Source organism: Harmonia axyridis, chromosome 1 (genome assembly GCF_914767665.1).
Source record: "Harmonia axyridis chromosome 1, icHarAxyr1.1, whole genome shotgun sequence".
NCBI classification, from domain to species: domain Eukaryota; kingdom Metazoa; phylum Arthropoda; class Insecta; order Coleoptera; family Coccinellidae; genus Harmonia; species Harmonia axyridis.
In genome coordinates, this window is record NC_059501.1 from 12,543,967 (window position 1) to 12,559,555 (window position 15,589).

Consider the following 15,589-nt stretch of genomic DNA (forward strand, 5'->3'; position numbering starts at 1 on the left):
CTCTATCTTAAATAACAAGCGAGAAACCTGGCAGTCTCACCCAAAATGGGATGCACTGTACATGTCATAAAACTTTATCATTGTTGCAAAATTTATGAAATTTTCGATCCGTATGAATGTCACAATAAAATTCTTGTAAGAACGTTTGGGATTTGCGACAGACATGAGAAAATAGTAGTGATGATAAAAACAAAAAAAAACGGAAGGCAAGAATGCATTCAACATGAATTCAGGTAGGTATAAACGAATTTTCACGACAGTAAACACGACCTTGGCCTCAACCACGGAAGGCAACAACACATTTAACACGAATGCCATAGGGAATCAGCATAACAGCTCATAAAATTATAATAGGGCCCTTTGAAATGATGAAATAATTATTTGGGAGAAACTTTAATGATCCGGCTCGAAGGACCAAAGTAACTGCAGGAATTATAAGATCGTTTGAATTATTCACTGATAGCAGAATTAGCCGAAGGCAGGAACATTGCCGATTTGCTACGAAGATAATACCTAAATGATTCACACGAATTTGTAAATTCTTCTAAGGTTTTATATCTGCAATTGCAAAATGCATTGACCAGAAATTTAAAATGCAAATGTTTCTTTGAGAAATGAGATTACAAATCGCTGTAAATTAGTTTTTTCAATATCGAATCTACATACATATCTTTATTGTGGAATAAATTTCGGATTGGAATTTTACAGGGTGTCCCGGAAAGAATGCGACAAACGAATACCATGAATTGAAGTAATCATGGAGGACCCGTATCAAGAGGTTTCAATCGCCTGAGTGCCTTCGTTTAGAATATACAGGGTGATGTTCATCTTATGAGTGAAATTTTACAGTTCGATAACTCTTTAACTTATCGACCGAATAATTTCAAATTTTGAAGTTTTGTCACCCTTTCCTATCGCCTTCCTTCAATATTTCTGAATTCGAGTAAATCAGATCCGGACTAGGAAAATTTTAGACTTTTCCCATTTTCGTGGGTATTGGATCACCCTGTACGTGAACATTATGATTTTTTTTCATTTTCGGAACAACAAAGAATCAATTCATTATAATAATTCTGAATCTTTGCTAGGCACGGTCCTACAGGGTGATCAACAAACATTCCCTTATGAGTGAATTTTTTTTAGTTCAATAACTCTTCAAGAAATTCATAGAATAATTTCAATTTTTCAAGTTTTGTCGCCCTTTACTATCGCCTTCCTTCAATATTTCTGAAATCGAGTAAATCAGATCCGGACTTGACAAATTTAAGACCTTTTCTATTTTCTTGAACATTGAATCACCCTGTATGTTGATATCATGATTTTTTTCCGTTTTCGTAACCACAAAGAATAAATTCATAATAAAAATTTTATCAATAAACATTTCTTCATGAAAGAAATTTCATAGTTCAAGATATCTTGAATTTATCAGTAGAATCATTTCGAAAATTGAGGTTGTTTCACTCTTCACAAATGTCTCACCTAAATTTTCCTCAAATTATTCAAGAAAACTTTTAATCAACAAACTGGATAAAGAATAGAACAAAAACAGCAAATAAATTGAAAATATCTGATACAGGGTGATCCAATATTTACGAAAATAGGAAAAGTCTGAGATTTTCCTAGTCCGGATCTGATTTACTCGAATTCAGAAAAATTGAAGGAAGGCGATAGGAAAAGGTGACAAAACTTCAAAATTTGAAATTATTCAGTCGATTAGTTAAAGAGTTATCGAAATGTAAAATTTCACTCATAAGATGAACATCACCATGTATATCCCCAACTCAGGCACTCAGGCGATTGAAACATCTTGATACGGGTCCTCCATGATGACCTCAATTTATGGTATTCGTTTGTCGCATTCTTCTCGGGACACCGTTTATAAGGTATTTACGTTATTTCAAAATTCATTCCACAACAAAGTTCTACTGCATGTTTTATTCATTTCATGTTTCAATTTTATCCTTAACTGATCTGAAAATATGACTTATTAGGGTTAATTATATCTTTTTAATCATTATAAATAAAAATGAACTTTTGGAACTGTGTGAGGAAAAAAATTGAATTTTCACTGTTATGAAATGTGAAGAATTCAAAAATCGAATAAGAATATTCGTTCGTCGTCCAGAGCTACTGTTCAATTAGTATTTGAAAAATCGTCTGTTCATATTGACTGAAATTTTTTAAGCAGAATCATGAATTTCAAAAACTGTGACACCATTGTCGTACTGAATGAAATATTATTTACCACAAGGCTCTAGATAAATTAGTTTCAGATTTATTAATGGTTTAATATTCCACATTAATTATTTACCCAAATGTTATCTGTCATCTGCAATTAATGTTGAAATATTCACCAGTAGAATCACACTTAATGAGGAAATCTTGACATTGCTATTACTATGAGCTTCAGCTAGATTCATTCAGCCGAATATCAAGTTACAGAAATTGTAACACTTCAAATACGTAGTGTTACTTCAGACGAACGAAACAATTCAGATTTCGGTAACCAATTTTCCGAAAAACTAACTAGAACCCAGAATCAGAAATGAGGTCTTTTTCGCGTTTGAATCATGAAAACGAAATTGAATTCTCTGTTTCCCTTCCATCAGAATTTTTCGGTTTCGTTCCAGCCACTTCTCAATTCAGCTTCGTGTAATATCAAGTTTTATATTTCTGTAAGCCTGGAAAACCTGATTAAGAGCCAATTCATCATTCTTTCATCTTCTCGAGAAAATTGGCGGTGCAGTTTTCCCTCTGACGCTGCTGAGTTGAGAGGGACTGCCACTTCTTTGGATTTATTGGGAAGGCTTGATACGTGTATTCCGTTCTGAGCGGAAATTGATATTTTAATTAAGTTTCTGAAGAGTTTTCACGAGTTACTCATTTCACTTAACAACGGAAGGTTGGAGAGGGGTCTCATATACATCCATAAACAGGTTCCGAGTTGAAGGTGTCGAAGATGATAACGCAGGTAAAGTCATTATCCACAATTTTGTATTACTCCATCCCTGCAACACTACTGTTCTCTCATTTCAATTAGGCCGCGCCTACAGATTAAAGCAGTAGTTCCAAACGCTGCTTCTATCGATTTTAACGTTCTCGGGAAATGCCCATGCATTCAAATTTCAATGTTTTCGTTGCATCAATTCACCTGCAATCATATGTTCCAAAAATCTGGTGAATAATTGAATTAATTACCTTTTTATGTTTATGCTGCCTCCAAATTTTCCGCTATTTGAATTGATTTCACTATTTGCCTCTTTGTGGAGTATTTCAATCGTTTTCCCATCATTTAACATTTATTGATTACTATTATTCCTGATAAAAAAGTCGAAATCATTCCTTGGTTTAAGTATTAGTATTATTTTCACTGAATCGAGGGTAGTTACGGCCCTGTTAGCCTACCGGGAACTGCGACCAAATTGATCATTTGTTCTCCACAATACTTATTCATACAAACCCAGGAAGGACATCCTTAGGAGCCTTGGCGTGAGTATCCAGAACTGACTTTCCCATGTGTGTAATTTTTAGGCAAGTCAGTCCCGGGTATATGCAAACTATGTGTTCGGCTTTTTCTAGTCCTTTCCACAGAGCCTGCAGATCTCATCTGCTGACTTACTCATGTAGTACAACTACTATTTGCACCACCAGTGTCCTGTAAGTATTCCCACCATGACTCGAAGCTCAGCTCGTGGTAGCTTCAGGAGTTTTCTGAAAGCACCACAAATTTCTTTGCCTGAGCAAGACCTGTAGTATTCCTCTTGAGAACCCGTCTCCACTTGTTGGAAAACTTCCTTGTATAGGTATTTTCCAAGCCCACAGAAGAGTTCAGGACTAACAGATGTCAGCCTTGATACCCTTTTTGCAAGTTCATCGGCTTTTTCATTTTCTTCAATACCACAACACCCCGGTACTCATAGTCGACTTACTTCATTACTGGGTTGAATACAAAATTTGAAGGGAACAATTCACATACTGCGGCCTTTCCTGATCATAACGTTCTATTATTTCGTCACAATAAAAGTATTCTGTGATGCTACTCCGATCCGTAAATATCACAAGTTTTGAAGGGAGCAACCTTGAATATTTAGGGATCTTTGAAAATTTTGATTACTTTGATCATAGACTAACTAAACTAGTTTGTCTATGACTTTGATGTGTACATCATGCAAAATTTTATGTTGATTGCGTCACCTGAACCAGAGAAAATACTAGAAGCGAAAAAGATATGCAGTATTTCCGTGACAACATAATCAGGGAATTAATATATTCCATAAAAAGAGATAAGTCTAGGATTGAAATAAGTTTGTATATGTGAAATATACACTCGTCAATTTAGAAGAGGATCGTATCATCTGAAGGATAATAACATTATAATACTCAACCACATCTTTTATATAATATTATGTAGAACTCAAAAGCACCTGATGCCAGATGAGTGCTTTGTGAGAAAGGATGTCATTTGATGATTTCAGTTCACATTTAATGAAAAATTTTGTGGATATGAACTTTTTTTTTCGAGAGAGAATATTGTTCATTTTTCGAAAGAATGAGTAGATTCAGTTTCAACATATAATAATGAAGCTCTTAAAAGTTATATTGATAAAAAAATATTAGATTTCTCTACTTTGAACCCCTAACAAATGTAAATCCTCTTCTTATAAACTCTCCTATTGAACTGAAGCCCAATTTATCTAGTCACCGTTTTGTCAGATCTTGTCAAATTATAAGATTAAATTTATAATTCTCATTTTTACACGTAACAATCTTTCAAGGTCCTGATTTCATCCTTAGTGTATTCCTAATTTTGGAGATTATATGAAGATCAAAAAGCTGACAATAGAATATTATAGATTTCTCGGATTAAAACCGCTCATCACTTGAAGAGGACGCAAACCGTAATACCAAATGATTATAATCCCAATTCGACCTCGAACTGAATTCCAGGTAAAAAAAATCCTCGAAACTGATCACGCGTCCTTTTTTTTATTCGATTACGGCGTCACTAAATGAATCAGAGAGGTGAACTCCGTTTCCCCGTAATCCCCAACAAATGTGGACCCCTCTCCTTATAATCACTCCAATTGAAATAAAGCCCAATTTATCTGGTCATCCTTTCGTCACAACTCGTCTAAGAATTAGATTAAATTTATAATTACCTTTTTTATACGTAAAGAAAACTCTTAATCTACTACTACTGACTTCATCGCTCGTGTTTTTCCAATTTTTTTTTATTGTAACTTTGGAGATTCTATGAAGATCAAAGAGCTGACAATAGAATATTAGATTTCTCAGTTTGATACCGCTCATCACTTGAAGAGGACGCAAACCGTAACTCCAACTGATTATAATCCCAATTCCACCTCGAACTGAATTCCAGGTAAAAAAAATCCTCGAAACTGATCACGCGTCCTTTTTTTTATTCGATTACCGCGTCACTAAATGAATCAGAGAGGTGAACTCCGTTTCCCCGTAATCCCCAACAAATGTGGACCCCTCTCCTTATAATCACTCCAATTGAAATAAAGCCCAATTTATCTGGTCATCCTTTTGTCACAACTCGTCTAAGAATTAGATTTAATTTATAATTCCCTTTTTTATACGTAAAAAAAACTCTCAATCTACTACTACTGACTTCATCGCTCGTGTTTTTCCAATTTTTTTCTATTGTGACTTTAGAGATTATATGAAGATCAAAAAGCTGACAATAGAATATTAGATTTCTCAGTTTGAAACCGCTCATCACTTGAAGAGGAAGCAAACTGTAATACCCACTGATTATAATCCCAATTCCACCTCGAACTGAATTCCAGGTAAAAAAAATCCTCGAAACTGATCACGCGTCCTTTTTTTTATTCGATTACCGCGTCACTAAATGAATCAGGGAGGTGAACTCCGTTTCCTCGTAATCCCCAACAAATGTGGACCCCTCTCCTTATAATCACTCCAATTGAAATGAAGCCCAATTTATCTGGTCATCCTTTTGTCACATCTCGTCTAAGAATTAGATTGAATTAATAATTCCCTTTTTTATACGTGAAAAAACTCTTAATCTACTACTACCGACTTCATCGCTCGTGTTTTTCCAATGTTTTTCTATTGTAACTTTGAAGATTATATGAAGATCAAAAAGCTGACAATAGAATATTAGATTTCTCAGTTTGAAACCGCTCATCACTTGAAAAGGACGCAAACCGTAATACCAAATGATTATAATCCCAATTCCACCTCGAACTGATTTCCAGGTAAGAAAAATCCTCGAAACTGATCACGCGTCCTTTTTTTTATTCGATTACCGCATCACTGAATGAATCAGGGAGGTGAACTCCGTTTTCCCCCGTAATCCACAACAAATGTGGACCCCTCTCCTTATAATCACTCCAATTGAAATAAAGCCCAATTTATCAGGTCATCCTTTTGTCACATCTTGTCTAAGAATTAGATTGAATTAATAATTCCCTTTTTATACGTAAAAAACTCTTAATCTACTACTACTGACTTCATCGCTCGAGTTTTTCCAATTTTTTTCTATTGTAACTTCGGAGATTATATGGAGATCAAAAAGCTGACAATAGAATATTAGATTTCTCAGTTTGAAACCGCTCATCACTTGAAGAGGACGCAAACCGTAACTCCAACTGATTATAATCCCAATGCCACCTCGCACTGAATTCCAGGTAAAAAAATCCTCGAAACTGATCACGCGTCCTTTTTTTTATTCGATTACCGCGTCACTAAATGAATCAGAGAGGTGAACTCCGTTTTCCCCCGTAATCCCCAACAAATGTGGACCCCTCTCCTTATAATCACTCCAATTGAAATAAAGCCCAATTTATCTGGTCATCCTTTTGTCACATCTCGTCTAAGAATTATATTGAATTTATAATTTCCTTTTTTATACGTAAAAAAAACTCTTAATCTACTACTACTGACTAAGACTACATCGCTCGTGTTTTTCTAATTTCTTTCTATTGTAGATAACTTTGAAGATTATATGAAGATCAAAAAGCTGACAATAGAATATAAGATTTCTCAGTTTGAAACCGCTCATCACTTGAAGAGGAAGCAAACCCTAATACCAACTGATTATAATCCCAACTCCACCTCGAACCGAATTCCAGGTAAAAAAAAATCCTCGAAACTGATCACGCGTCCTTTTTTTTATTCGATTACCGCGTCACTAAATGAATCAGGGAGGTGAACTCCGTTTTCCCGTAATCCCCAACAAATGTGGACCCCTCTCCTTATAATCACTCCAATTGAAATAAAGCCCAATTTATCTGGCGAAGCACGGCAGCGACGAGTTAAGCAAGGCCGGAATTACAACCTACAATGCCTAATCCCTCGTACCCTTATCGTATACATCATCAGCATGCATAAGGCCAAATCCCATCACAAACAACCCCCTTACCTTTGTTAGTCGGAATGACATCCGGGTTCTTCTCGTCCTTCTCGAACAGGTCCTCCGATTCCGATCTGAGCGACATGGCCGCCTTCTCCTTGCCGGTTAGGAACCCGAGGCGGAATCCCTTCCGCCTGACCCCCCTCAGACGCAAAGTCCAGAGTATTATGATGGCGAGCAGCGACAGGACGCAAACCAGGCCCACTAATATGCCCAGGACTGGATGCAGCTCGTTCTGATCCCTGGTGGCCGGGGACAGGACTGGAAAGTAAAAATAATGATTGTAAATGGGGCTTTAAAATGTTCGGCCGAGCACCTGACTGACACTAAGCCTTTGAGCTAAAAACAGAAGGACCCAACACGCTCGTTTCAAGGGGGAAGGGGTGGTTGAGAGTTGTCGTTCCGAAACGGACGGATGTCTTGTTTTACTGTTGATATTTTGTTTCTGTTGGGAAGAGGGTGTGCGTCTTGTTAGGGATGTTGTCTGTCGACTTTCGCTTTTATTGATGCACTCTGCGTTTTATAAAGTCTATTTTTAAATGAACACTTATTACGAGTAGTTACAAGAGAGAAGAGAGAGGTTAAACAACGGTCATTGATACAAATCATAGATAAATACATTCTGTGTACAATAACAGATCAAAAGTAGGAGAAATAAAAACTATCCTCAATAGATTTTACTCAACATTAGTGTTCAACACGAACATAAGCAAATAAAGTTACAGGAACTCGAAGTAATATTTCTTATATTTCAACACCCCCACTTATTAAATATAATTTTTCAGTTATCGAAATTAAGAAGAAATGAACAAATTATACAACTAAACTAAACCTAGTTTTTCCACAAACATTTTATGTTTGACAGTGGATAGACTTTTCGTTAAAATCTCTTCCGTCATATCAGATGACGCCAAGTATTATAATTTGATAACTTTATTAGTCACCGTTTCCAGAATAAAATGGTACCTAACATCTATTGAATAGAATAGAATAGAGTTTATTCAGTACAAATACAAAATAAACTACAGAATATAAAGCAGTGAGTTATTCACCCTGAGGTAACAACTGTGTACCTACAGCATTCAAATTATTATTTATTCCCTATTTACGGCAACAAAAAAACTGAAAAACTAACAACTATACATAATAAATGATAAATAAGTTCCAACTCTAAGTGATCCCTGTTTCAGTCGGTATAGGTACGTCTCTTCATCAGTTTTTATTTTATGATTTTATGAAACTCAGTTCGGTCTTGTTCAATCAGCCATCTCTTTAGTTCTTTGTTGAATTTATTTTTATTATTAATTTCTTTTATTTCTTTTGGTACGATCGGGTATAATCTTGCAGCTATATATTCACTACATCTCTGTCCTATTCTTTTTTCTGCTCTGGGTCTCTCATAATTTTCGTTATTGTCTCCAGCTCTCGTAGGGTATTTGTGTTCTTTTTGTATGATGGAAATTTTATTTTGTTTGATATGCAAGATAATCCTTTGAGTAAAAATTTGTCTTATATCTAATACTTCAGCGAAACTGTATATACTGTCATTAGAGAATGTACTTTTTTTTTGTACATTACTTTGAGGATATTTTTTTTTGGAGAACATTCTCTTGTGTGTGTCAAAAACACCTCCCCATCCTATTATACCATGATATACAGAATTTGATGCTAATTTTTGAGCAGATTGATTGTCAATAATGAATAATTTAAATGAATCCAGACCCTCATTCAATTCCTCATACTTATTCCTCAAATATATTGCATCTTTGGCAGCTTCACTCATCGCAATATAATCGGATTCAGTGCTGCTGAGTGTAGTACGCTAGCTTAAGCTAGCGGGTGGAGCCATTTCCTGCAAAAGTTTCAAACAAAAGAGTACTACACTCAGCAGCACTGAAGCCGATTATATGGCGATGAGTGAAGCTGCAAAAGAAGCAATATATTTGAGGAATTTGTATGAGGAATGAATGAAGTGCTCAACAAACGAACAATCTAAACATAAAGGAAAAGGAAACGGCTTACCGATAAATGTTTCGAATGAAAGTTTCATGGTTTTGGTGGGGAAGTTCATTTATGCCAAAATCTCTTCCATTTTATTCCCCCTTATCGGGGGTACGAGGTCACCTTGGGAATTACAAATAAGAGCACCTGTTTTTATTGCAGGTTCGTATTCTATGGAGAAAAAATACAAAAGTTTTGTACGAACAATTTTTCACGAATCGTCACATCAGGGTTCAATATTCGAGTTTGAATTTTCCGTTTGAACGATCTTAACGTACCCTTTCCATTAATCATTCACATGGAATTCAGACGTGTTCTGCTGAACCTAGTCTTTAAAATGTTAAATTATTGTTTTTAGTTTCGAATACATTCCATTGATTAACAAGAATGTATCAATTGAAAGAAGATTTGAAATCTAGTAGAAATCTCTGTCAAGCCGTCTATCTTTATGCTCAGAACGTTTTCCATTATTCCAAGGGATATTTTGACAATTAACAACTAAAATTTTATGTGAATGATCAATGGAACGAATATATAAAGGTTAAAACAAACTCGATTTCAGAATCATTTACCTCAATCTTTCATTCGAAACATGTTTCCTTTCGAGATTTTTGACTGATACAATTTGAAAAAATCGCTTGGTATGTGGGAAATAACAGGGAAAAGTAAAAACTTCTCTTATTACTTCAGGTTCCTAACCTTGTTTGTGGCTTTTACTGAACCGTGATCATGGAATTAAAAGAGTTGGCGTTCCCTATTGAAAATATAGAAATTAAAAGCTCCAACACAGATGTTCATTCTACTGCTGTAGTCGTTTCCCAAAGTTCCGTATTTTACACTCAGGAAAGTCATTGTCAAACTTGAGTCGTGTTGTTTAATTTCAGCTCAACAACTATTCTCTTCGTAATATCAGTTATTGTGGAATTTCTTGATGGCAGATAGCATCAAACTTACATTCAGTTGCGTTGCGATACCTGTTCATTAAGTTATCAAGGGAAACATTGAAGCAGATACCCTCGGTGGAAAAGGAATTCAAACAACGTTCATTGGACTGAGTTCTTCGTATGGTATGCGGCTAACAGAGGGGAACAGTTCTTTATTGTAGTAATAATCCTACTTCAAAGACATATTGTAAAAACTATTGGAGGTTTGATGTGGTCACAATGAATTTGTTGTTGAAAAAAGAACTATGGACTTGAAATTTTCAGTTTCAGTAGTTTTGCATTTTGATTATTGCGGTGAAGTTGTTCAATAGCAAAAATCTGAAAAGGGGATCCATGAATAAAACAATTTGAAATTTTGATTTTTGTAATACAGACTCGATCGAAATAAAATAATTGCATTTATTGAATAATCTCAAGCAACCGAAACCAACAGAGTACCTAGGAGATAATAATTATGTGGTCTTCAAGGGCATAATTGACGTATGAACGAGAGAAGGTTCTTGACTTCATGTCAGTGCTTCCTAATGTTTTTACTGACAAATTGATATTCTTATAGTGACAAAATGGCGGAAGCGTCGGGTACATATTTCCTCAATTTCAAGAAATTTTATGCTGACCTTATTCAACGCCAAAAATTATCGAGGGATTTCCACGAATCTTAATGATCATTGGATGATAGTAGAAATCTGTCTGATATTCGTTCATATAGGTCATTAAGGTCCTAAAAGCCAAGGGTCTTTTTTACTTACTGACTAATTTCCAACAAAAATATATTATGACATATATTTTTCGTTCGGTTGAAAATGTGACCTTTCAACTTTGAATATTTCTTTTTTTGAAGATGAATATGGTACACCGAATTTGAATGTATAAAACTATCGAAATATTTTGATCATAATTTTGATTGGAAAATAGTTGTACAATATTAAATTTTTCGAAATTGCTATAAATCCTCCTTCTCCTACTTATCAACCTATTATTTCATACAACCCTTCACCTATTTCTATTTAACTGTTAAGGGTGTATTGAAATTAAAGAAGTTTTCCGAATTCTCAGATTAATGAATGTATAATAAAGTAAGAAATCACCATCAATAGTGATGAAAACGATATAATTTCGAGTGAAACATGTTTTATGTAGGATTACAAAAAATATGTTGACATATGTTGACAGTTGAGTTCGGCGGACTTTTCGCTGAATCGTATGGTGTCATTCCTCAGCTTGGCTGATCGATCAGTAACTGATTCTCTGACCTATTTAGCATATAAGTTGAAATTAACGTTCCTACATGTTCAACCTTGGCACTCATGATTTTGATATTGAAAATAAATACAACGGAACAGTCTGCTGAATCTAACTGTCGGTTATTAAGGAAACTTTCAACCTCAAATGTCAAGGCAATGGTTGTTAATTTCAACAAGTTTCACACCATTCGATTCATGAACTAGATAGCAGAACTCGACACTTTACGTGTCACGTGAGACTAGATGCATAATTTTATTCTTACCGTGCCTAACACGTTTTCATTATACATCCATTATATAGTATATTAGTAATCAAATTAAATTACAATTGAATTCGGCATTACCGGTAGAAAGTAGCTCTTGAATAACGATAAAAAAAACATGTTTTTTGGTCAAATTTATATGAAAAACTTACAAGTAATCATAGTTGCGCTAAGGATATAAAGGTCGAAAACATAAAAAAAATCTTCACTTATCGTTATTTGGTCATTATACAATGAAAGATATTGTACAGGGTATCCAAAATTCGATGCTCACTGAGATCATCTCAAGAACTATAAAACTCAGAGAAGTAATCTTCAAGAACCCCGAATTTTTCGAACATCTTGAAAAGAAACCAAGATATAGTGAAATATTTGAAACAGTCATTTTTTAGAAACTCGAAACGAATTCAATTCATCTTATTATTTAAAGAAAAGGATTGTTGAAGATTTTTTCCTCGGGGTCTTATAGTTCTAGGGATGCTCTCTGTGAGCATCGAATTTGGGACACCCTGTACAATGTCTTTCATCCTACAATGAAAAAATAACAGTAAGTGAACGCCATCTTAAGGTTACTTTGTATAATATTTTCATTGTACTTTTTGATAACTTTTATAATAACGGTCTCCCCTCTTAATATATTATCTTGTATATCTCAAAAACTGGCCATGGCAAAGCTAATACTGTATGACATTATTATAGTGTATTTAAATAACACAAATAATTCTACATTGAAAAACATGAATTTAGAATGTTTCATAACTTAGATTGAACCATTAATTTCATCACAGAAATTAAGCCTCAAGCACTGAAATCATTGTCCAATTTGGCACAGCCTGCTATACACCCTGATTATGATGAATCTCCTGACATCGAAAGTGTAATATCATGGTCCATTTTTCCCAACTTTATCTACTCCCAAATCCATTACAACGCAGGGAGGTCTTGATATATTAAATGATTGGAATGATAACAATGTAGGAAAATAAATCCCAAATGGGCCATATTTTTTTATCAAAAAGAATAAGGCTGATTTTTCTATCCTCGGGCAGCGTATCCAATTATCACGTAGCTTCCGTCCGGGTTATAAATGAACGTTGTTCCATCCCTTGTATTTAAGGCTAACCGTGCCTTGCCATGGACGGTTTGATTGAGTGGCGTAGGATCGGGCATATTTTTTATGGCTGATATCACGTAGTATACATGTCCGGGATCCCCAGGCGGAGTTTCTCGTCGAATTTCCCCTAATTTTTCGAGAAGCTCTAGCCCTACGTCCTACGTAATGATTTTTTGCAGGGTGTATTCAAAAAAACCTTTTTCACGTAGAAATGATTTTTCTGCATGTGAAGCATTGGTTACGTTCAAAATGTTTGAATATTTTCATGAGTCATGATGCCCAGATATTTGAGAAATAAATTCCAAGAGGTCTCACATACAGGCCTAGGATAATCGTTATTTTTTTTTTTTGATATATACTATTTTGTTAGAAATATAATTCAAACTGACAAAATATTAACACCAACCGAAAAGAAAACAAATCATCCAGAACTTTACATTTCGATAGGACCTAATGGCAAAATTGATACCGATTAATTTTTCTGAATTTTTTGTATTTTGTAGAATATTGACCTCTTGAAAAAGAAAGTCTTCAGATCCAACTGAATTCTATGACTAGTTTTCGAGATACAGGGTATTGAAGTTGGAAAAATGGCATTTCTTTGAAGTAACATTTTTCGTAGGAAAAGATCTTCTCTCACTTCTGCGTGACAAATAGTGCTTAGATACCCATAAGGTGATAATTTCAGACTCCATTTGATAAAAATCATTGCTAGATATAGGGTTAGTCAAATATGTATTATTCAAAATGAATTTGGTTTAGTTCATAATTCACTCTGTAATTCAAAAGGCCTTCATTGCTTTTTGTTCGGGTACACTATTATATGGTCAAACAGTATTGGCTCTGCTATGACCAGTTTTTGAGATACTCAGTAATATATCACCCATATAATAAATAATAATATATATTTTAATATAATATAAGAATATATAACCTCAATATATTACTCTGTGTACCTCGAAATCTGGTCATAACAAAGCCAATATTGTTTGAAATTATTAAAGTGTACTTGAACTAAGAGTAATGACAAAAATTTGGAAAATTCCACTGACGACTTTTCAATTATAGGATGAATTATGAACTAAACGAATTTCATTTGGAATTATGTTTGACTCATCGTATCTAGCAATAACTTTTTTTTGAGCCAGTCTAAAATTATAACCTTATGTGTAAGCCATGTTTTTCGCACAAAAGTGTTCTCTCACCAGAAATAGTTACTTACAGGAATGCCAATTTCCAATTTGGACACCCTGTCTCTCGAAAAATAGTCAAATAATTGAGTTGGAAACATAGATTTTCTTGTTCATGAGGTACTATTGTACAGCAAACAAAAAATTCAGAACAATTAATAGGTGAAAATTTTTCCATTAGTCTGCTGCCTAATCCTTCACATTTTTGTTCAACTTTTGTCGCCTTCATAAGCCACCATTGTGATCCACGCATTTTCCTAACATCTTTGATATTCTATAATGTTCGAAACATTTAAATGTGGAAAGAAACAAGGGCAATAAGTTGCAGCGCATGATCCATAAATTCTGACAGTTAACTTCTAGTAAAATAATGTACTTGACGTTTCAACTCCCACTTAGCCAGAAGGAGTAATTTATGGCAATGTACACCTCTTGAAATATATCACGCCAGCTTTCCTGTGTTGAAAATAACGGGAATGAAAGAAATGTTGCTTTCGGGGAAGTACACGGATAGAAACAGAGTCGTTTAGAGGAAAATCGGAACATTTCGGAGCGAATGGCAAGGTTTAGAGAGCCGTTAAGATTGATGAAAATTCTTTTTGTGTTCGAAATCCGGCGAATGCCTTGTTTGATTATCGTGAATCGGTGAAACTTTTGAGAGATTCGAAATCTTTGTGGTCTTTTATTCCAAATCTATCTGATAAAGGCGATGATTTTGCGGTAACAGTCAATTCCCAGAAATTCGGGAGGGCACTGAGGTAAATTCAGTTCCATTCGATTCTTGCTCATATTCGTATTCTTGGAACTTTATATTTAGGTATATTGGATCTACTTTACTTGCATTCCACATCGTTTTATATGTTGTTCACCTCAAATTCCGCTGTTATTTCCATGGAAATATCAGCAGCATTTCATTAATTAGCTTCTTCCATGGAAAGGAATGGTATTTTCTCTGGCGTTTCCATGAAAAATATGCTTTTTTTAATAGCGCCACCTACCAAAAGAGAGGGATCTACCTGAAATACGCTGAATTATCTCAAGCGAAATCTAACCAGTGGAAACACCAGTATTTTTAGATGTCTTATGTTTATTGTCTCATTTTGAAAATCTAAATGGTGTTTTACTATTTTCAAAAAGGGATTCGATTTGATAATCGGAATTATCTTAAATATTGTAATTAAAATGGAATTGAATGTAACAAGGAGTTAATAACAATGTTATGTAAATTGTCCAAAAGTGAAAAATTTATGAATTTTGCACAACGAAATTGTACGATAATCCATTTCTGACCAAAATTCTCATAAAATCTCTTAGAATAACTTTCTTTATGTAGTTCTTGTTTTGTATTCATAGGACCCAAATTGACGCTTCGATGGAACCAATAGTGAAAAGTTTTTATTATTGGAATATTTATCGGCTTGATAGTTTAAA

The 15,589-nt window shown here is 34.6% G+C and overlaps 1 protein-coding gene across 2 annotated transcripts in view; it reads right to left on the reverse strand.

The window, feature by feature from the left end:
* The window catches only part of LOC123674726 (nephrin), a 368,531-nt gene that overhangs the window by 22,172 nt on the left and 330,770 nt on the right, over positions 1-15,589 (reverse strand). For both annotated transcript variants that reach the window (XM_045609779.1, XM_045609768.1), the window contains exon 13: positions 7,412-7,663. In XM_045609779.1, coding sequence (XP_045465735.1) covers positions 7,412-7,663 — 252 coding nt within the window. The remainder of the gene's footprint in view (positions 1-7,411; positions 7,664-15,589) is intronic.